Here is a 23,067-nt window from a genome sequence, read left to right as displayed (position 1 = left end):
TTATTACTTTAAACATAATATTAATCTTTAATAATTAATATTAGATTATGGAGCCTTCTTTAATGAAATTCTTCTTTTAATATAAAAAAATATAATATTGTCAAACCATTAATATTTAACTTTCCAAAATATTAAGTGTTGTTTATTCTGAGAAATGAGATTTCCATAAAAAATTACATATATAAGAGGATATGGATTTATACATTGTGAGAATTTTTTACTTTTGGAGACCGAATGATTACTACCATATTAAACTATTTCTCTGAAATAAATATAGATTGTAATGTGATATAATTGATATCACATTAATTTTCAGGAGTTTGAAAGATGTTGTGGATCAAATTAATTGTTGGGTTAAGTTTCCCTCTAAGTGATGATGGTCCAAACTTGCAGAGATCCATTTGGGAAAATAGGGTTAATAACTCTATCATTTATTGCTGCAAAGAGATGTGAACAATAAGAAAAATTAAAAAAGAAAAGAAGAGAGAGCTGTCACCTTATAAAGAGAGAAAGGAAAGAGAGTTTTCTAGAATTTTTTGTCCAACCTTGATTAGCTGCTCCAATCAACGAGTATTTGTGGTCCGATTGGGTTGAAATTTTACAGAGATGTTTATGGCACATGAATCTTCATTGTAACGGTGGAGATTGGATTGTAGCCTTTATTTTTGTGATATTTTTCTTTAATTCTTGTAAAAAGTTGATTTAAGTTCAGGAATTATATTTCTTGAAGATAGTTATTGATTGTATGTCTCTAGTTGAGGTTAGTTAGAGAAGACTCATGTATTCCCATAATTGTTGATAGTAAAATTATTTGAGTGGACTACGGTCCCATGATTTTTTCTTTCTCACACCGTTAAAATTTTCTAAGTAAAAATCATGTGTCTTGTACTTGTAGTATTTGGATATATATTTTCTGCATATATATATATATATATATATATATATATATATATTACTCTATTTTATAGTTTTTTGTAAATTTAAACAAAGAGAGAGTTTGAGTATTGTTGTTTCTCCCAACATTAATGTCCCCAAACATTGTATTTAGTTGTATTTGAAATTTCATACAATGAATTATGACTCTTTTGAAACTATACATATGACTTAAATTAGTTTAATTAAATTTAATACATGTGATATGACAAGGCTTTGCAAGCCTATCTTAGGTAACAAATTTAATTTCAAGCACAAACAAAAGATTACAAATATCGTATTTGAAATTTTACACAACATATTAATGACTTTTTTAGAAGGACATTTACGATTAGAGACAACATTACATTCCACTATCAATTATTGTAAAATAAATATAAATTAATTTTTGTATAGCATTCGTAACTATTAATTACAATCGAAACATCACAATTATTGCTAACAACTGTTATTTTTATAATTTTATATTTGTCAATAATTGTGGAAATAATAAATTTATCCTTTCTTATAAAAACGACTGCACTCTACAATTTTCTAAGTAATGTAAATTTATCTGTCAATATATTGAATAATTTGAATATTCATTGTTACAAAGCATTATTGACTCAAAATAAATTAAAAAACACTTCATTTGATTTTGAATAAGCATTTAACAAAAAAGGAAATATGTGTTATTGGTGATCTCAATGCTTTTAGTAAGGATAGAGTCGTCAAATGAATGGGCAATGTATAGTTGATCCAAATATTGTTCTCTTATTGAAAAAAAAAGAAAAGAGAATAAAGAAAGAAATTGTAAGGGCGCGAGTTGCTCGTTTATCTGTACTCGCGCGAGTACATACAAACCTTCTAAACTTTCCCCCGCGCGCGTACTAAACTCCAGCAAAAACAACACAAACAGAAGAGCTCAGCATATTTGTATGGTCCGAAACAAATGCCAGCGAAGGGGATAGTACTCGGACCGAAACTCGGAATCGGACTCGGACTCGGACTCGGACCTGGAGCTGTGACTCAGCGAGCAGCCATGGCTACTCTCTCCAACGCCCTTCCACCTCCCCAGAGCCTCGTCTTCCTGCGAAGCGGGTCGACTCGCCGGCGCGCCCTTCGCGCCAACTCGGCCGCTCGAACTCACTCCTCCCTCCTCACTTCCTCTGCTCTTACTCTCAGAGCCTCAGCTTCCACAGAGGACCTCCCAACCTCCTCAGGTAAAATGTTTATTTGCTTCTCTTTCTCTTCCTTTCATTTACTTTGCTTGTTTTCTTTATGGGTAATTTTGGTTGAATATTAAATCAGCAGAGATACGGTTGGCCGTTTAATCTCTGTGGGCTAATGGGCAATCTTGAAATCAATGAAGATACTGAGACATGGGACTAGCTTGTTTTGAAGTTTGAGCTTATAATGTGTTTTGGAGGGAAGAAAAAGTGGGAAAATGCAAAAGTGTTGGTGGAAAGAAAGTGCATTTTTTACTACTCATGCTGGGGGAAAAGTGAGGCAGATATCAATGGTGAAACATTGCGGAGGCCCAAAACTCAATTCATTCAATTTTTGTCTATTAGGACAGAGGCAAGGAGTGGGAGTGGAGTGGGATAAGTGATCTAATTTTTTTTGAGTAACCTTTTTCTTGATGTCCTCCTCTCCTCTTTCTCTCCTCTTCCCATTTACGAGGGATCTGGTGCTGGAATGTTATGGGTTTTATTTAAATTCCTCTTGTTTTTTCATCGTACTACACAAGAGAAAGACATCCTTTTTCGTTTTTAATAGCAAAAGAAGAAATTGGATTGATAGATTAAGAATACACAAAAAGGAGAACAAGACATCTCCCTATGGAAAACCTGGAACAAAGCAGAATGAAAATTCCAAAAACAGCAAAAGAAAGAACAAGAAAACAAAAAGAAAAAAGAAAAAAGAAAAAAGAAAAAAGAAAAAAAGAAAACCACATCTCCTGTAATCAAGCCATTAGATAATGCCCATCAACATCCAAAAAGCCGAATCCTTTGAAATGCCTATAACCAACACAATGATTGTTGAATAAATTAATAGCAGTAAATGTGTTTTATTTTTTGCCTAGTTTGTAGGAGTTAGTTAGCATGATGTTAGTGGTGCCTAGAAGTTGTTTAGCATGATGTTAGTGGTGTCTAAGAGTTGTTTAGCATGATGTTAGTAGTGCCTAAGAGTTGTTTAGCATGATGTTAATGGTGCCTATTTTTGTGCTTGTAACTGTTTGTTTTTAACCTATATAATGGCCGTTTCCTTATCAATGAAATAGTAGAATTTTTGAAAGAAGAAACGATTTGAAATAAATATTTCTTCTATATTTTTGTTCTTACGTACAAACCAATATATAATACAATTACCTATTCTAAACAAGGAAACAATTTCCTAGTGAATAATATCAAATCCCCTATAATTACCCACTTTCCTAATTTGTATTTTATTTACAAAGATATTCGGGGTTGACATTTTAACACTACCCCTCAAGTTGGATCATAAATATTAATCATCTCCAATTTGCTAATAAGATCATCAAAACTCTGTCGTCCCAAGCCTTTAGTGAGGATATCTGCAGTTTGTTCCTTGGTTGGTACATAAGTCATACATATAATTCCTTCTTCAATTTTTTCTTTGATGAAGTGTCTGTCTACCTCCACATGTTTAGTCTTGTCATGTTGGATTGGATTAAGAGAGATGCTAATAGCTGCCTTATTGTCACTGTAGAGTTTGATAGGAAGGTTCACCGGTACCTGTAATTCCTCCAATAGTTTTCGTAACCACAATCCTTCACAAATCCCTTGAGCGACTGCCCTGAATTCAGCTTCAGCACTACTACGAGCCACCACATTTTGTTTTTTGCTTCTCCAAGTCACAAGATTTCCCCAGACGAATGTACAATATCCTGTGGTGGACCTTCTATCTTCCACTGATCCTGCCCAATCTGAATCTGTAAAGATCTCTACTTCCTTGCTTTCACATTTCTTAAAGAAGAGTCCTCTTCCTGGGGATCCCTTGAGATATCTAAGGATCTTGTATACAGTATCGTAGTGAACTTCCTTTGGTGAATGCATGCGTTGATTTACTACACTAACTGCAAATGCAATATCTGGTCTAGCATGTGATAGTTAGATCAGTTTGCCAACCAATCTCTGATACCTCTCCTTTTCTACTGGTTTTCCACAATCTTCAACCCTCTTTACTGTTTCTATCGGGGTTTCGCTGGGTTTGCACCCTAGCATGCCAGTTTCAACTAGGAGGTCAGTAACATACTTTCGCTGAGAAACACTAATCCCCTTTTTTGTTCTTGCCACTTCCATGCCCACAAAATACCGCATCTGTCCCAAGTCTTTAACTTCAAATTCAGTAGCCAGAACCTTCTTCAATCTCTCCATTTCTATAGTATCATCAGCAGTAAGGATTATATCATCAACATACACTATTAGAATTGTTTTCTTACCTCCTTCAGACTATTGGAAGAATAGTGTATGGTCTGATTGCCCTTGTCGATACCCTTGATTCTTTAGTACCTTTGCGAATCTGTCGAACCACGCTCTCGGAGATTGTTTGAGGCCATATAACGATTTCTTTAGTTTACACACTTTGTTTTCTTCACCTGTTCTACTGAATCCTGGTGGTATAGTCATGTAAACTTCCTCTTCTAATTCTCCATTTAAGAAAGCATTTTTAATATCAAGTTGTTGTAGTGGCCAATCTAAATTGGCTGCCAGGGACAAGAGAACCCGAACTGTATTTAAGTTTGCCACTGGTGCAAATGTCTCAGTATAGTCAATGCCGTAGGTCTGTGTAAAGCTTTTTGCAACAAGTTTGACTTTATATCTTTCAACTGTTCCGTCAGATTTACATTTCACTGTGAAAACCCATTTACAACCTATTGGCTTCTTCCCTTTCGGTAGATCTATCAACTTCCAAGTTCCATTTTTTTCTAGGGCTTGCATTTCTTCCAAGACTGCCTCTCTCCATTCTGGTATTTCTAGAGCTTCCTGAATGTTTTTTGGTACTTTCATCTTGTCAAGATTAGAGACAAATGCACGATGTCCTGTAGACAAGCTTTTATAAGACATGTATTTCGACCAAGGATATTGAGTACATGACCTGGTTTGTTTTCTGATTGCAATACGTAGATTGATATCATCAGGTGCAGAATTATCAGAGGAAGACTCAATTACCAGATCAGGATAAGTCAAGAGCTCATGATTATTCGGAGCCATCACCGGTTCCAACGTTCTTGGTGCCTCAGGTATGAGATTCTCCCTCTCCTTTGTTTTTGGCTTTCTTGAGTAAACCAGAATGTCTGCGTTGTTTTGTTCTCCTGCATCTCCCCCTGAGGGTAAGTGTTCAGTTGTGTTTGGCAAGTCGGGAAGTAATGTAATGGAAGACTCAATAGATGGGTCAGGGAATGAAGTAACTGAGGTAACCGCAAATTCAGTAGTAAAAGGATCAAAGAACCGATCTTCACTCCTCCATTTCTCCCCCTGAAGAGAGGGCTTTGAGAAATAAGGAGTGGTTTCAAAAAAGGTGACATCAAGACTAACGAACAGTCATTTGGAGGCCGGATCATAGCATTTGTAGCCTTTTTGGGTAGGTGAATAACCTATGAAGACACATTTAATGGCACGAGGATCCAATTTATTGCGATGATGTGTATGGACATGAACAAAAGCAGTACAGCCAAAAATTTTCAGTGGGAGATTGGAAGGGAGTCGAGAGGTAGGAAAGTTTTCCTGAAATTTCTGAAGAGGAGTGACAAATGAGAGTGCTCGACTTGACATTTGATTAATGAGATATGTGGCTGTTAAGATGGCATCGCCTCAAAAATAATGTTTCATGTGGGTAGTAAACATTAAAGTCCGGGCTACTTCAGGTATATGTCTATTTTTTCGTTTAGCAACCCCATTTTGTTGAGGGGTATCCACACAAGAACTTTGATGAACAATCCCATGATCTTGAAGATAAGTTCCCAGGATGGTATTGAAATATTCCGTACCATTATCAGTATGTAGGATTTGAATATGAGTCTGAAACTGTGTATGAATCATGGTATGAAAGTTGATAAAAATGGAATGGACTTTAGTTTTGTCTTTCAGTAAGTAGACCCAGCAAAGATGAGTATGGTCATCGATAAAGGTCACAAACCATTTTGTATTGGTGCGATTTAGGGAATGTGAGGGACCCCATACATCATTGTGAAACATAGCAAATGGGCGAGATGGTTTGTATATGGATGATGGAAAAGAAGTACGACGATGTTTAGCAAGCTCACACACTTCACATTGAAACTCAGAAGCGATTTTATTTGAATAAAGAGAAGGAAACAAACGTTTTAAATATTGAAAGTTGGGATGACCCATCCGTGAATGCCATAACAAAAGTTCACTATTTCTAGAAGTAGATGCAGAATCACAAATTGCAGTATTACATAGTTTACTCAAACTTGCCTCCTCAAAGTAGTAGAGTCCCTCATACGCTTTAGCAGTGCCAATCGTCTTCCCCGATGATAGGTCCTGAAAAACACAATGGGAGGAAACAAATTTAGCGGAACAATTCAAATTTTTTGTTAACTGACTGATAGATAACAGATAGCACGATAACTTGGGGACATGTAAGACTGATTGTAAAGTTAAGGAATCAGATATGCGAATACTTCCTTTTCCAGCAACTGGTGAGAGAGATCCATCTGCAATTTTTACCTTCAAATTCCCGGCATATGGGGAGTAGGATGAAAAATATTGATATGACCCAGTCGTATGATTGGATGCACCCGAATCAATTATCCAAGGGCATTTGTAACAAGATGTGGTTTTTAAAGCTGACAGATGATTACCTCGATGAGCCAGAGAACCAGAGGAAGACTGACCGATGTTTGCATTGATGAAAACATCTTATATAACTGATCCAACTGTTCAGGACTGAAGACACTGCCGGACGGGTTATCATTGTTCTCTCCTTGTGATCTTTCAGTTGATCCGCCAGTGCTGGCCTGGTACCCACGATTTTTGTGGTATTGTCTCGGTTTCCAGTCTGCCGGTTTTCCATGAATCTCCCAGCAGGTATTTTTTGAATGACCTGTTTTTCGACAATGTTCACACCATATTTTTCCTCTTTGTGGTCGTTGGCTAGGTCCCCTTGGGCTTTTTAATGCAAGAGCTGAGGTGTCCGGCCTAGCGTGTAGCCCATCTAATTTTTGGGCGGATCCATGTACAACCGGGTCCAGCCCAGCGGATTCATTTTGGGGCCGCAACATTACCCGTCTCCTGTTCTCCTCCCTCCTGACCTTTGCGAAGACTTCTCGGTTTGAAGGGAGAGGTCGTCGGCCAAGGATCCGTCCCCTCACGTCGTCGAGCTCTTGATTTAGGCCGGCAAGAAACTCGAAGACCCTCTCGTTTTTGAGCCTCCTTCGGTATTGCGTGCTATTGCCGGAGCACTCCCACTCTTCGTCGATGCTCAGATCGAGCTCCTGCCAGAGATGACTCATCTCCATGAAATACTCGGTAACCCCTCTCTTGCCTTGCCTCAGTTGCCATAATCGGGTCTTGATGTCGAAGATTTGGGAGTAACTTTTGCCATTGGAGTACGTCTCACGTACGGCTTCCCAGACCTCCTTTGTTGTCGGCAAAAACAAATAAATTTTTCCGATTGATGGTTGCATCAAATTGACGAGCCAAGCTGTGACCATGGAATTTTCGGACCTCCATCTTTGCAAGGCTACAGCGTCGGAAGGATCTGGTTTCCTTCGCTCACCGGTAAGGTAACCAAGCTTTCCTTTTCCCTCAATCACCAGTTTCATGGACTGAGCCCATTCACGGAAATTTTTTCCGTTTAGTTTTTCCAATGAGAGTGGAAAGACTGTGTTATCATTCGTACTCCCATCGGACGTGACCTCTGAATCGCCGGTGATGTTCGCAGAGGAGGTAGAGTCTCTGCGGTCAGCCATTGTTTAGTTGGGTTTAAGAAACCCTAGCTCTGATACCATGAAAGAAGAAACGATTGGAAATAAATATTTCTTCTATATTTTTGTTCTTACGTATAAACCAATATATAATACAATTACCTATCCTAAACAAGGAAACAATTTCCTATTGAATAATATCAAATCCCCTATAATTACCCACTTTCCTAATTTGTATTTTATTTACAAAGATATTCGGGGTTGACATTTTAACAATTTTCAATCCAACTTTGTTTCCCTTTGTTTTTAAATTTATCGTTTTCTTCTTTTATTTTACATCAGTGGTATCAGAGCCAAGTTAGAGTTCCACAATGGCTTCTGAAACTTTTGTGCAGCCAGCCATTCTACACTTTGATGGTCACTATGACCATTGGAGCATGCTTATAGAAAATTTTTTGAGGTCCAAAGAATATTGGACAGTTGTTGTTTCTGGAGTAGCTGAACCAGCAGCAGGTGTTGTGCTGACAGATGCATAGAAGGTGGAGCTTGCAGGGCAGAAGTTGAAGGATCTCAAAGTAAAGAATTATTTCTTCCAGGCAATTGATCGTTCCATCGTGGAAACCATTCTTTGTAAAGAAACTTACAAGAAGATCTGGGACTCTATGAAGAAGAAGTATGAGGGGACAACAAAGGCAAAGAGGGCACAACTGCAAGCACTTCGAGGCGATTTCGAAACTTTACACATGAAGTCTGGAGAATCGGTGACAGATTACTTCTCTAGGATGATGGCAATTGCAAATAAGATGAGAATCCATGGCGACCAAATGACAAATGTCACTATCATTGAGAAGATTCTTTGTTCGTGACAACAAAATTCAACTTTGTTGTTTGTTCGATTGAGGAATCTAAAGACACTGACAGCATGTCCATTGATGAATTGTAGAGTTCTTTGTTGGTTCATGAGCAGAAAATGAATCGGCAAGAGAAGGAGGAGCAAGCGTTACAAGCCTTGGCATCAAAAGGAGGAGGTCATGGACGAGGAAGAGGCAGAGGTGGCAATGATGGTAGACACTCAAATTAGAAATCTGAAGATTCTGATTCTCAAGGGAGAGGAAAAGGCCATGACAACAACAACAATCATTCAACGCCTTCCAAGTCAAAGTCAGGAGACAAATCAAGAGTTGAATGCTACAGGTGTCACAAGTTTGGCCACTACAAGTCAGAGTGCCATACTAATCTAAGGAGAGATGGTGGAAAGCAGTCCAATTTTGCTCAGAAGGAAGAAGAAGTGTCTTTGTTGATGGCTTGTCAGGTGAAGGAGGAAACCCACAAGAAATTCTTGTGGTACTTAGACATTGATTGCAGCAACCATATGAGTGGAGAGAAGTCTGTATTCTCTGAATTTGATGAAGCTTTTCTTGATGTTGTGAAGTTCGGTGATGGCTCTACAGTCTCTGTTATGGGAAAGGGAAAGGTAGCAATTCAGACCGACAAAAATTCTATTCAAACTATTTCTAACGTTCTCTTTGTTTCAGATTTGAGAACAAACTTACTTAGTGTTGGTCAGCTACAAGAAAAGGGATATGGAATCTCTATCTAAAAACAAAGGTGTAGTCCCAAGAGGGGGGTGAATTGGGTTATTAAAATTCCTTATAAAACTTTTTATGAATCCTTTAACTTAATTTTAATTCTTTCAACGAATTCTTGATTTCTTGTTGATTTAGCAATCACACAATAAAAGTTTAATTCTTTTTATACAATCCACAACCACACAAAATAAAAACTCAATCAATTAAATCCACAAAATATTTAATCAAGATATACTATGCAATTCTTTTATCTTTTCCAAGAACTCAAGATGGTTAGTTTGTTTGCAGCCCTACGTATATGAATTTGTAAATCCTGTAGAGAATGTAATTTGTTTCTCAATTTGATATTCAACAAAACATATACACTCTTCCCAAAATTCAAAATTCAAATAAACTCTTAGTTAATTTATCTTTGGTTGTTAGCCAATCAACGTACTCCCTTTGAGGTTTCCGCAAAGTATTAATCAACTAATGTACTCCCTTTCGGTTTCCGCAATCCCAAATCAAAATTAAACTTCAAGTTTACTTAATTTCCAAATTTACGTAGTATATATGATTTAGGAATTTAAAACATCCACGTAGTTAATATATGTGCTAAAAATAAAGAGCAAAGGAAAGAGAGAGTGAGACCACGGTTTTTACGAGGTTTGGCTTATCCCCAGCCTACGTCCTCGCCTTTGGCAAACCACCAAAGGATTCCACTAAATCAGTTCTTTTGCCGGGTGGAACAACACCGTTACAACCACTCCTTCAGTAGGCTAGAGCCCGCCTCTCCAAGTGATATTCCCTTAGTCGGTCACTCCTTTAATTAGGCTAGAGCAGCACCTCTCTAAGCAATCCCCCCACGCTTAGCCAATGATCCAATAATCCTGAAATCGTCACAATCTACAAGAAACGCAACAAATAGATGTGTACAAAGAGTGCTCTCAAATAGAGCTGATTAGTACAATTGAAAAACTAATATACTTCAATTCAAAAATATCAAAGGAATGAAGCAAGAAGCTTAATATAAATATCCCCGATTTCTTTCTCTTGAATGTAACCAATAATTCTGTTTGTAAGCTTTAGAGAAGATGTGAAAAGCTCAGAGATTTCTCAAGAAATTCGCAGCAAGTCAGAGCTTAGAGCAGATAGCAAGATATCCTTGAGTGAGAGAACTTTTGAAAGATTGTTCATTGCTTTTTATTCTTTGTGAAGATCGTAAAACCATGTATTTATAGACTTGAAATCCTTCTTAAACGTGCTCCCCAAGTTTACTTGGAGTGCCCCCCAAGTTTCCAAAAAGAATAGGGCTCAAGTAAGTTAATTTTTGAAATCGGGAACTTTAAAAAATCTGCCTGTTGCTGAACTTCGGTTGCCTGAAGTGAAACTTCAGTCACCTGAAGTCCCTTCAGTAGCTTGAAGATATAGGGTCAGGCGCCTGAAGACATATTGCCTGTTTTAAATTTATTTAGAAAAACTTTGGTCGCCCGAGGTTTACACCTCGGTCGCTTGAAGTTACCTTTTTCTGATTTTTCATTTCTTTTTCAAAGTATTTGGCTTCCTTGCTTTCTTGCTTTTGAAAAATATTTTCTGAGGTTTTAAAATAAAGTCTTGAACACAAAACACATTAAACATTTTCCTTCATTTAATACCATCAAAACAAGAGGTGAAAGCCTTGTTAGGTTAACAATCTCCCCCTTTTTGATGATGACAAATAAGGAGCAAAAATTGAGAAAAACTTTTAGAACGCTCCCCCTTACAGTAAGCATAGTATTAAACAGATTCAAGTAATGTTTTTATAAAGGAGTCCAAAACTCAACAAGATATTTGCAAATCCTTATAACATATTATAATATTGTATATTTATCAAGGCATTTGCATAGTTCATATATTGCATAGAGTCAACATTCAAGTAATGTTTCATATTCAACATTCAACATTTTCCATCTCTCTAAACCATAGACATTTTTGCTCTCTAAACCATCTCTCCCCCTTTGACATCATCCAAAAAGGGATACAAAATTGTAATACAAAGAGCAAAGAAACATATAGATATGCATCAAAGTAGAAGAGTCATAAATAGTACAAACCAAAACATATCACTAAAATGTGACCTACACCAATACAATGCATCACAAAAATAATAAAGAGATGTGTTTAAGTTTACATCTTAAAAGCTAAGAAACTTAATCATCATGGCCTTCATCGTCAGCATCATCAGAGGCATCATTTGCATCATCTTCTTCCACTTCTTCTTCATCTTCATTCTTAGTTTCTTCGGTACCATCATCTTTAGTTTCTTCCTCCTTGTCATCTCCTTCCTTATCTCCTTCATTTTCCTCCTTATCTTCTTCTAAGGAGTCATTACTACGAGGTATGGAGCTGGTGTCCATAGCATCACCATGAGAAGAACTTGCTCGTGCCTGTTCAATTCGTGTGAGACGTTAGTCTAAGGAAGAGTAATTTGCCTGAAGAGACTGAAGATCATTACGCGTGTCATGAGTGAAGGATTGCAACTCAGAATAGAAAGACATGAACCAAGAAGGGGCTTCAGATGCAGTTGTTTGTGGCTGAGCCTGAGGTGGAGGAGGTGGTACAGCAGCTGCCCTTCGTTGACTACCTCTTTTGGAACACCAATTCTGATCCCGTTTTTCATACCCCATTTGTTTGAGGGCAGTAGAGGTAAAAAGTTCATACCTAGTCCTTTTAATGAACAAGTCTGTTGGTGAAGCAACACTTAGTTTTGCAAAAATAAGACTGAGAACTCCATCGTAAGGAAGAGTGATTCGAGATGCATCAAGCTTAGCCTACATTCATTTTATAATAAGGCTGGCTAAGTCAAGTTTCTTCTCCTTTAACAAACACCACATTACGAAACAATCGGCATATGAAATATGGTCATAGGATCCGGCTTGTGGTAAGATGTTATTGGTGATTATCTTTTGAAGAATTTGAGCTTTCAAGCTGAGTTATTTATATGGTGGAGGATGCCCAAAGTAAGTCGGCTAATGCTCCATGACTAATGGCAAAAATTCTTCCGGTGTAAAGTCTTGTTGGAGTATCCATGATTGTCCTAATGTAGGGCATTCAAAGTTTCTGGGAGTGATATTTAGGATGGGTGCTAAGGTTTGAGGCATAAGAACTATTTTCTTACCCTTTGCATCAGTTGATAAGGAGTTCTCCCCCTAGGTCATAATTGCATAGAATATTTTTATCAAGTTTGGAAAGATCCCTTTGGCTTGATACTCAATGAAATTCTTCCATCCGATGTTTTTAAACAAGGGTAGAATTTTAGGAAATTCGGTATTGAAGAACTGAATATCAAGTACTTTACCAAATATTGGTTCACTGGTGAGGAGTCAAGTCCTATAAAGATGCTTGGATTGAGACGATACTAGCCATTGCTCGATATTGGGATCATCTCTACCAGAGGACGAACCACGGTTTGCTGTCTGCTTGGTTCGAGGCATAGTGAGGATTTGGGGAGTGAACAAATATCGACTAGCAAACTATAGATTTCGTGGGGAAGATGAGTAATCGTGCAAAGGAGCTAGGATTTGTAGGTTTTGGAGCAAGGGATTGAGAGAAAAATGGTGAGGGAACTTCGGGTGATTGATGTACCAGAGTTCAGGAACCTAACGTTTTAGAAGAAATAGGGTTTTGCACTATAAATATAAAGGGGATCCGCGACTTCAGGCGCCTAAAGATTTAGTTCGGTTGCTTGAAGAATTTTTGGAATGAATTTTAGTAGGCAGAGGCACTTCGGTCGCCTGAGGGTTAGACTTCAGTAGCCTAAAGTACCTTTAGGAGCCTGAACTTGCAGTTCGGTTGACCAAAGTATCTAATTTTCTCAAGTCTCTTTGTCTTCTTAATTTGAATCCTTCCTAACTTGTTTCCCTACTGTGTAAAAGTCCAAGTTCTCTTTTTAGCATTGCCTTATGTAACTTTCTTTGTTCTCTAAAGGAGAATGGCTTAATATCTTTGACATCCTTGGTTAGGCATTTCATCTAGGTACCCATACTTTCTTGGGTCCGGATGGTTTGTTAAGACTTGATTTTTCTTTTATTCTCCATACTTGTTTAGTTCTTACATTTTTCCTCTTTAATGGACATTCGAACTTAATGTGTACTTTTTTCTTACATAGATAGCATATGGTGTGCATGTAAGCACTTGAAGAGCTGCTGGCATATTCTTTGGAGGCTCTTGTAAAGTACCCCATATAGAGGTTCTTCTTCCTTGTATTTTCAACTCCATTGAATCCTATGCCTTCTTTATTTAAGGTCATTCTTTGTGATCCTATCATTTTCTCAAGATTTTCTTTTCCTTTGTGAAATTGTAAATGATCTTTTCTTTATCTTCCATTTGACATTTGAGATCATCTCTCTCAATATCATTCTTGCTATCAATATTCTCTTGTGATTTCTCTAATTCTTGAGACATTTTTCTGATTTTATCCTCTAATTTAGAAATACATTCGTCTTTCTCATTTTCCATAGAAGTTTGGAATTTTAGATCTTCTATTTCTTTCATCATCTTTTCATTTTTGCATTCTAATTTCTTAATTTTCATATCTTTTTCCTTGTCAACAAGATTTTTAGCTTCTAACTCTTTTATCACAACTTCATTCTTATTTTCTATTTTCTTGATTTTTGAATCTTTTCACTTGTAGCAATCTTAATTGATTCTAGCTCTTTTATCACTCCATCATTCTTGTTTTTCAATGATGTGTATTGTTTATTTACTTTGACTAACATCTTATGTACTTTGAATAAATCATTTTGAAGTTCTTCATAAGATGACATGTTTTCATCATTGGATTCATTAGATGAATCACTACTATAACCATTAACCGATTTGGATGAGGAGCTTCCCTCATCGTCCCAAGCCTTAAAGCAATTATAAGCAACCTCTTGGTCACTTGATTCACATTCCGAACTACTTGTACTCAAATTATCCCAAGTAGTGGCTTTCATTGCCTTTTTATTTTTCTTTTAGGAATCCTTATTAAGTGGTGGACATTCTGGTTTTATATGTCCAGCTTTGTTGCAATTATAACATGTAGAAATTTTATTTCTTGATTTCTTTGTATTGGTTTCTTCTTTATCAGATTTGGAGTTTTGGATTCTTCTTTTGAATTTATTCTTCCTTCTTAGTATCTTTGCAAGTTTCTTAGATATGAAGATTAGTTCATCTTCATCCATCTCTTCTTCACTACTAGAGTTCTCTTTTGAAGCTTTGAAGGTTATAGATTCTTGGGCTTTAGTTTTTCCACTTCTTTCATTCATTGCCATTTCATATGTGAGGAGAGAACCTATAAGTTCATCTAAGGAGGTATTTTTCAAATTTCTTCCTTCGATTATTGCAGTAGTTTTTGGTTCCCATATAGGTGGCAGTCCTCTAAGTATTTTTCGGATCATTTCATAGGTGGTGTATGTTTTTCCTAATGCATTTAGGGAGTTTATTATGTGGTTGAACCTAGTGTACATACTAGTGATGGATTCATCCGGGTTCATCCTAAAAGCTTCATATTCACTAGTTAGCATGTCAATCCTATTGTCTCTAACATTGACCGTTCCTTCATAGGTTACCTCTAACTTATCCCATATTTTTTTTGCTGTTTTGTAGGCCATGACTCTATTGAATTCATTAATATATAGAGCACAATACAAAGCATTGATTGCACTTGAATTAATTTGCAGCATTTTGTAATCTATTTCAGTCATGTCCTTTTTCTCCTTAGGGACTTGTTTTCCATCTACTAGTTTGAAGGGAATTAGGTTACCATCCGTGACAACCTCCCAAGCTTTCCAATTCATAGTTTGAAGATAAATTCTCATCCTTTGTTTCCAAAATGTATAATTTAAACCACAAAGATTGGTGGTCGGGTTGAGGATTGACCCTCTCCGAAGGGAGCTACGCCTAAGTGTGCCATTTAGATCTTTGTATAACTACTAATTAAGATTTGCTATAACCCCGCTCTGATACCAATTGAAAACAAATGTGTAGTCCCAAAAAGAGTGGTGAATTGGGTTATTAAAATTCCTTATAAAATTCTTTATGAATTCTTTAACTTAATTTAATTCTTTCTACAAATTCTTGATTTCTTGTTGATTTAGCAATCACACAATAAAAGTTTAATTCTTTTTATACAATCCACAACCACACAAAATAAAAACTCAATCAATCAAATCCACAAAATATTTAATCAAGATATACTATGCAATTCTTTTATCTTTTCCAAGAACTCAAGATGGTTAGTTTGTTTGCAGCCCTGCGTATATGAATTTGTAAGTCCTGTAGAGAATGTAATTTGTTTCTCAATTTGATATTCAACAAAACATCCAAACTCTTCCCAAAATTCAAAATTCAAATAAACTCTTAGTTAATTTATCTTTGGGTGTTAACCAATCAACGTACTCCCTTTGGGATTTCCGCAAAGTATTAATCAACTAACGTACTCTCTTTCGGTTTCCGCAATCTCAAATCAAAATTAAACTTCAAGTTTACTTAATTTCCAAATTTACGTAGTATATATGATTTAGGAATTTAAAACATCCACGTAGTTAATATATGTGCTGAAAATAAAGAGCAAAGGAAAGAGAGAGTGAGACCACGGTTTTTACGAGGTTTGGCTTATCCCCAGCCTACGTCCTCGCCTTTGGCAAACCACCAAAGGATTCCACTAAATCACTTCTTTTGCCGGGTGGAACAACATCGTTACAACCACTCCTTCAGTAGGCTAGAGCCTGCCTCTCCAAGTGATATTCCCTTAGTCGGTCACTCCTTTAATTAGGCTAGAGCAGCACCTCTCTAAGCAATCCCCCCACGCTTAGCCAATGATCCAATAATCCTGAAATCGTCACAATCTACAAGAAACGCAACAAATAGATGTGTACAAAGAGTGCTCTCAAATAGAGCTGATTAGTACAATTGAAAAACTAATATACTTCAATTCAAAAATATCAAAGGAATGAAGCAAGAAGCTTAATATAAATATCCCCGATTTCTTTCTCTTGAATATAACCAATAATTCTGTTTGTAAGCTTTAGAGAAGATGTGAAAAGCTTAGAGATTTCTCAAGAAATTCGCAGCAAGTCAGAGCTTAGAGCAGATAGCAAGATATCTTTGAGTGAGAGAACTTTTGAAAGATTGTTCATTGCTTTTTATTCTTTGTGAAGATCGTAAAACCATGTATTTATAGACTTGAAATCCTTCTTAAACGTGCTCCCCAAGTTTACTTGGAGTGTCCCCCAAGTTTCCAAAAAGAATAGGGCTCAAGTAAGTTAATTTTTGAAATCAGGAACTTTAAAAAATCTGCCTGTTGCTGAACTTCGGTTGCCTGAAGTGAAACTTCAGTCACCTGAAGTCCCTTCAGTAGCTTGAAGATATAGGGTCAGGCGCCTGAAGACATATTGCCTGTTTTAAATTTATTTAGAAAAACTTTGGTCGCCCGAGGTTTACACCTCGGTCGCTTGAAGTTACCTTTTTCTGATTTTTCATTTCTTTTTCAAAGTATTTGGCTTCCTTGCTTTCTTGCTTTTGAAAAATATTTTCCGGGGTTTTAAAATGAAGTCTTAAGAGTCCATATCAATCCCCTAATGAGCTTCTTTTCATTTACAATGACATTTTTACCTTTGTACTTACATGAAGATTTCCTAAAAATATAAAAACTTCTTGTTATTTGAAAACTTCATTGTTGTCTTTGAGCTTTGAGTTCATTCTATATTTAGCTGTCTTTGAGCTTCCCTTTTTGATCACTTCATGACACATCATATACCTTTGAGCTGTTGGTGATCTTTTGATAGTTCCTTCGAAGCTTTGTTGGTTTTGGCTTTTTGAGTTTCCTGAAACATCATTCCTTGAACACACAACACATTAAACCTTTTTCTTCATTTGTTACCATCAAAACAAAAGGTGAAAGCCTTGATAGGCTAACACTTATCAAAAGTGGAGTCTGCAAAATTGAAGATGAGAAGTTGGGCTTGATTGCTAAAGTCAACTTGACAGTCAATCGAATGTTTCCATTGTATCTCCATGACACCGCTCACTCATGTCTTTCTGCAAGATTGGGAGAGAAGGAATGGCTATGGCATTTTCGCTATGGGCCTCTTACCTTTGGTGGGTTGAAGACTTTACAGCAGAAGAATATGGTGATAGGTCTTCCTTAAATTACAGCGCCTTTTGAAGTTTGTGAAGAATGCATTGTTAGCAAACAATACTGTAATCAATTCCCACAAGGGAAATCATAGAGGGCGAAGGCTGCACTGGAGCTTGTTCATTCCGACATTTGCGGGCCAATAACTCCATGCTCTAATGGAGGTAAGAGATATATACTTACTTTCATTGATGATTTTAGTCGTAAAAGTTGGGTTTATTTTTTGCAAGAGAAGTCTGAAGCCTTTCTAGCCTTTAAAAGCTATAAAGTGCTGGTTGAGAAAGAAGCTGCCAGTCCCATAAAAATTCTCCGCATAGATCGTGGTGGAGAATATAACTCACATGAATTTGCAAGTTTTTGTGAGACTAATGGAATCAAGAGGCAGCTTATAGCAGCTTATACGCCCCAACAAAATGGCGTTTGTGAAAGGAAGAATTGTACTATTCTAAATATGGTGCGAAGTCTTTTAATAAGGAGGTTAACTGGAGCATTCATGTTTTGAATAGAAGTCCCACACTCGCTGTTCAAAATAAGACACTAGAGGACGCATGGAGCGGACAGAAACCAGCTGTTGATCATTTCAGAATTTTTGGGTGTGTTGCATATGCCCATATTCCAGATTAGAAGAGGAAGAAGCTAGATGACAAGGGAGAAAAATGTATTTTTCTTGGTGTTAGTGATCAGTCAAAAGCTTATAAGCTTTACAATCCTAACACTAAGAAAATACTTATGAGTCGAGACATTGTTTTTGATGAAGATCAAATTTGGGAATGGAGCAAAAATGTAGTTGGAGAGCCAATTCCAACTAGTTTTGATGGAGAAGATGGCGATGAAGCAAACCAGCCGCAGCAACACCTTGCTCCAACAACAGATGCATTTGAGAATCCTTAAAATGAAACTCCTGCTGCCTTTGAAATCACTCCAACAACATTGGAAGTAGCAGCTGAATCGCGTTCTCATTGTGTTCGAAGGAGGCCAGCATGGATGTCAGATTATGAGGTAATCGGAGTTGATCAATCTGAAGACCAAATCACTCATTTTTGCTCTATTTTTAGATTGTGATCCTACCGTGTTTGAAAGTGCTGTCAAAGAATCAAAATGGCAGAAGGCTATGGATACTGAAATTGCAACCATAGAAAAGAATGACACTTGGGAGTTATCTGATCTTCCAGAAGGGCACAAAACAATTGGCGTGAAGTGGGTTTACAAGACAAAGCTGAAGGAGAATGGTGAAGTAGACAAGTACAAGACATGCTTGGGTTGGGAATAAAGAACAAATTCCCGAAACTTGTGAGAAACAAAATAGAGAAAAATAACGCCAAAAAAAAAAAAAAAACAATCACACGCACAAGACAATATTTACGTGGTTCGGCAATTTTGCCTACGTCCACGGAGTTGCAGGGATTTCAATATTATCAGGAAGAAAACACAGAGAGTGTGGCGATACAATGCTCTACCTCTCGCTCTCTCGCAGGTACAACCACCCGAACCGAAATCACCCGAAAGCAATCCTTTTCTATATGTTGCGCTTAGGGTTCCGTTCCGAATGGGCTCCAAAATTTTCCTGGGGGGAACCCCCACGAGTACAACTTCGCTCCATGGACTAAGCCTTAGGATAGAAATTTCTAATTAAATAGAGGTCGGGTCATCATCCAAATTAAAACACAACTAGGCTCCACAAAAGCCCAATATCTTGGTGGCCAAGGGCTATAAGCAAGAGTGCGGTGTTGATTATAAAGAAGTCTTTGCTCCAGTTGCAAGGCATGACACAATCAGATTGGTGATTGCATTAGCAGCTTAAAACCCATGGCCTATCTTTCAGCTGGACGTGAAATCGGCGTTCCTCTATGGAGATTTGAAGGAACTAGTATTTATCAATCAACCTCCTAGTTATGTGAAATCTAGAAATAAGCATAAAGTGTATAGGCTAAAGAAGGCTCTATATGGATTAAAACAAGCCCCATGGGCTTGGTATAATCGTATAGAAACTTATTTTTTGAAGGAAGGATTTCAAAAATGTCCTTATGAACATATACTTTTCATAAAAGTTGAGGATGGAGGGATAATGCTCATTGTTTGCTTATATGTAGATGATCTAATCTATACTGGAAGTAATACAACCATGTTTGGAAGCTTTAAGAAATCCATGATGGCTGAATTTGAAATGTCTAATCTTGGCATGATGCATTACTTTCTTGGCATAGAAGTGTTGCAGTCTTCTACCGGCATTCTTATTTCTCAAAAGAAATATGTGGGAGAAATCTTGGACATGTTTCAGATGAAGGATTGTAATCTTGGGAATACACCATCCAAGTTTGGTTTGAAGCTAAACAAAGATGATGGAGGGAAGAAGGTTAACAATATTCTTTACAACCAGATTGTGGGGAGCTTAATGTATTTGACTGCAACAAAGCTTGATATAATGCATGCTGTAAGTGTCATTAGTAGATACATGGAGTGTCCAACAGATATTCATCTTTTGGCTGCAAAAAAGAATTCTTGGGTACTTGCAAGGTACGAAGGAGTTTGGGCTGTTCTTTAACAAGGGAGAAAAGTCATATTTGTTTGGCTTCACAGATAGTGATTATGCAGGAAATTCTGATGATCGTAAAAGCACATCTGGGTATGTTTTCATGTTGGGAATAGAGCTGTTTCATGGTCATCAAAGAAGCAGCTAATCGTCACATTGTCAACCACTGAAGCTGAATTTGTTGTAGCAACAACTCGTGCTTGTCAAGCTATTTGGTTGAAGAAGATTCTTGAAGAGCTGTAGTTCAAAGAAGATAGGCCTACTCTCATTTACTGTGACAACAATTCAGCAATAAAACTCTCAAAGAATCCTGTTCTACATGGTCGAAGCAAGCATATAGATGTGAAGTATCATTTCTTGAGAAATCTCTCAAATGATGGAGTTATTAATCTAGTTTACTGCAGAAGTGAAGACCAGATTGCTGATATTCTAACAAAGCCTCTCAAATTTCTAGCATTTCAGAAGCTCAAGGAGTTACTTGATGTTTGTAGTTCAAAGGACTTTATCTGAGGGATGACACTTTAAAGTTTAAGTCTTATTAAGCTGATGTTAACATCAGTTTCAGGGAGGGTTTGTTGAATAAATTAATAGCAGCAAATGTGTTTTATTTTCTGCCTAGTTTGTAGGAGTTAGTTAGCATGATGTTAGTGGTGCCTAGAAGTTATTTAGCATGATGTTAGTGGTGCCTAAGAGTTGTTTAGCATGATGTTAATGGTAGCATGATGTTAGTGGTGCCTATTTTTGTGCTTGTGACCGTTTGTTTTTAGCCTATGTAATGGCCATTTCCTTATCAATGACGCAGTAGAGTTTTCAATCCAACTTTGTTTCCCTTTGTTTTTAAATTTATTGTTTTCTTCTTCCATTTTACATCAATGATGCCATGTGAGTGAATCTTTTTTCCCAAACCAGCAGATAGTTAAACTTCCCTGAAAATATACTTGCATTGCGCTCCAACCATAACCCCCGCAGCACTGCAAAAAAAGCCACATTTCCTAAGGCAGCCTAGCCCTTTGAAATAGCCAAAATGTCTTCCACTGATTATGGACAAACCAGAGTTACGTAGAACACGGAATGTTCCAGTTTATGGCAAAGGAACAGGAACAGGAATGGGATTGTGATATGACACATGCTCTAAAATGTAGAGCGTTAGAGGTATATATATATATTGGTGAACATATGTAATGACACTTGTATATTCTAGAAAGCATGTTTATGTGTTTCAAGATGTAAAGAGATTTTCTTTTGTGAAATAGATAAATAATGAATTAGGATGGAATTATAATGTGATAATTCTCCACTATAATTGATAATAATAATTTGTTATGTGAAAAATATTTAATTAAAACTTAGGATCATTAGATTGAGTGTTTTGGAATGAAAGCGTACCATGTTTTGGATCATTTGAACCAATTCGTTGTTTGCTAGGCTGTTGGCGTTTTCTAGTAACTATGGGACAAACCTTGTTTTCTCCTAAAACACCGAGTAACTTGTTCCACACTCTCCAAGCAAAAATCACAATGCGAAAAGAGATGAGATGCTGTTTTTGAATTATTATAGCAAAGCACATGGACACCTTGAGAAAGTGCCTTCAAGTCTCTTAATCTGCAATAAGTTAGTGGTGTTGATTCTATTAAGCACAACCAACCAAATAAAAGCCTTAATTTTTGTGGGGACTCTGGCCTTCCAAATAATTGAATAAAGAGGAAGAGAAGAATTAGAATGGGTCAATAACTCACAAAATGATTTACATGAATACACCCTTGAAGCATTCAAGACCAAGAAAGGGAATCCATTCAAAAAGAAATATGACAATTATTTAAAACAATCAACAAGAAGGACAACTCATCCAACTCCTTATCATTAAGAGATCTCCTAAAATGAAAATCTCAAGAAGCCAAAGTGATATGAACCAACAAGCTCTGATTGCACAAGATGATCTGCACATGCCAAGCGGACCCATCACAAGAGCTAGAGCCAAGAAGGTCAAGGAGGCTACGCAAGGACTAATTGAGAAGTTGCTTGAGCAAGAGCCAATGAGGGCCATGGACACTAAAGAAAAGGACTTTCTTGAAGAGCCTAAGATGATAAATTGTCTAAAGATGTGTGAAGTTGGAACCTTAAGCCAATAGGGGTTGTTTGGTGAATTTTTATTGTTTTAATTAAATTATGGGCTAAATAATGGGCCAATTGTGTCAATTAAGCATGACATGTGACTTGCACATGTTTCATTAAATGACATGACATGCTTAAGGTTATGTGGGACTATTTTATTGGCCAAATTGATGTCATAGCCTATTTTTATTGGCCGGGCTGATGTCATGGGTTTCTTTTATTTTCTGTAAGTAGCCAATTCTCTGTTGTATTAAAAAAATTAATATTTTGGCTGAATACAATTCCAAGTGAGGATTATTTCTCTTCAAGTTCTTCATTGAACTTTCACCGAACTTATCAAAGGTGCTACCTTTGTTGTGTTCATCCATTAATTTGATATTCTTGGTTTGTGCTTCACGTCAAGCAATAGGTCAAGGATCCACTACCATGTCGAATCTTATTTTGGGTTTGGGGTTTTTATAAATATGATTTGGGGTCTCCGGACGTTCATTCTTGGGGTTCCGCATAATTTGGTATCAGAGCCTTGGTTCAAATTAGGGACTTACCTTGAAAAAGCAGGGTCACCTTGCGTCCTTGAACCAATAACTGTCTTTCGGCTAACCTAACCTCCTCCGTCCCTCGGGACCAACAAGGGGTAGCACAGGAATATTCACCTGTTGTCCATCGACTACGCCTTTCGGCCTGATCTTAGGCCCTGACTTACCCTCTGTGGATGAACCTTGCGGAGGAACCCTTAGGTTTTCGGGGCATTGGATTCTCACCAATGTTCTATCTATCTTATTTTTCTTGTTTTCTTTTGAAAATTCTTTTATCTTATAATCATTTATCCTTATTTCATATTCTTCTATCATTCAATCTACCTATCTTGTTT

At 37.1% G+C, this 23,067-nt stretch overlaps 1 protein-coding gene across 2 annotated transcripts in view; it reads left to right on the top strand.

Annotated features, from left to right (window-relative positions):
* The first annotated feature begins 1,826 nt into the window (after positions 1-1,826).
* The window catches only part of LOC131167324 (thioredoxin reductase NTRC), an 80,540-nt gene continuing 59,299 nt past the window's right edge, over positions 1,827-23,067 (top strand). Inside the window, exon 1 of one of the 2 annotated variants that reach the window (XM_058126091.1) lies at positions 1,827-2,135. In XM_058126091.1, the coding sequence (XP_057982074.1) occupies positions 1,865-2,135 (271 nt within the window). In that variant the 5' untranslated portion in view covers positions 1,827-1,864. The remainder of the gene's footprint in view (positions 2,136-23,067) is intronic. The other variant, XM_058126092.1, reaches the window with a different exon arrangement.

Source organism: Malania oleifera, chromosome 11 (genome assembly GCF_029873635.1).
Source record: "Malania oleifera isolate guangnan ecotype guangnan chromosome 11, ASM2987363v1, whole genome shotgun sequence".
Classification (NCBI taxonomy): Eukaryota; Viridiplantae; Streptophyta; class Magnoliopsida; order Santalales; family Ximeniaceae; genus Malania; species Malania oleifera.
This window is presented reverse-complemented; position numbering and strand designations above follow the sequence as displayed.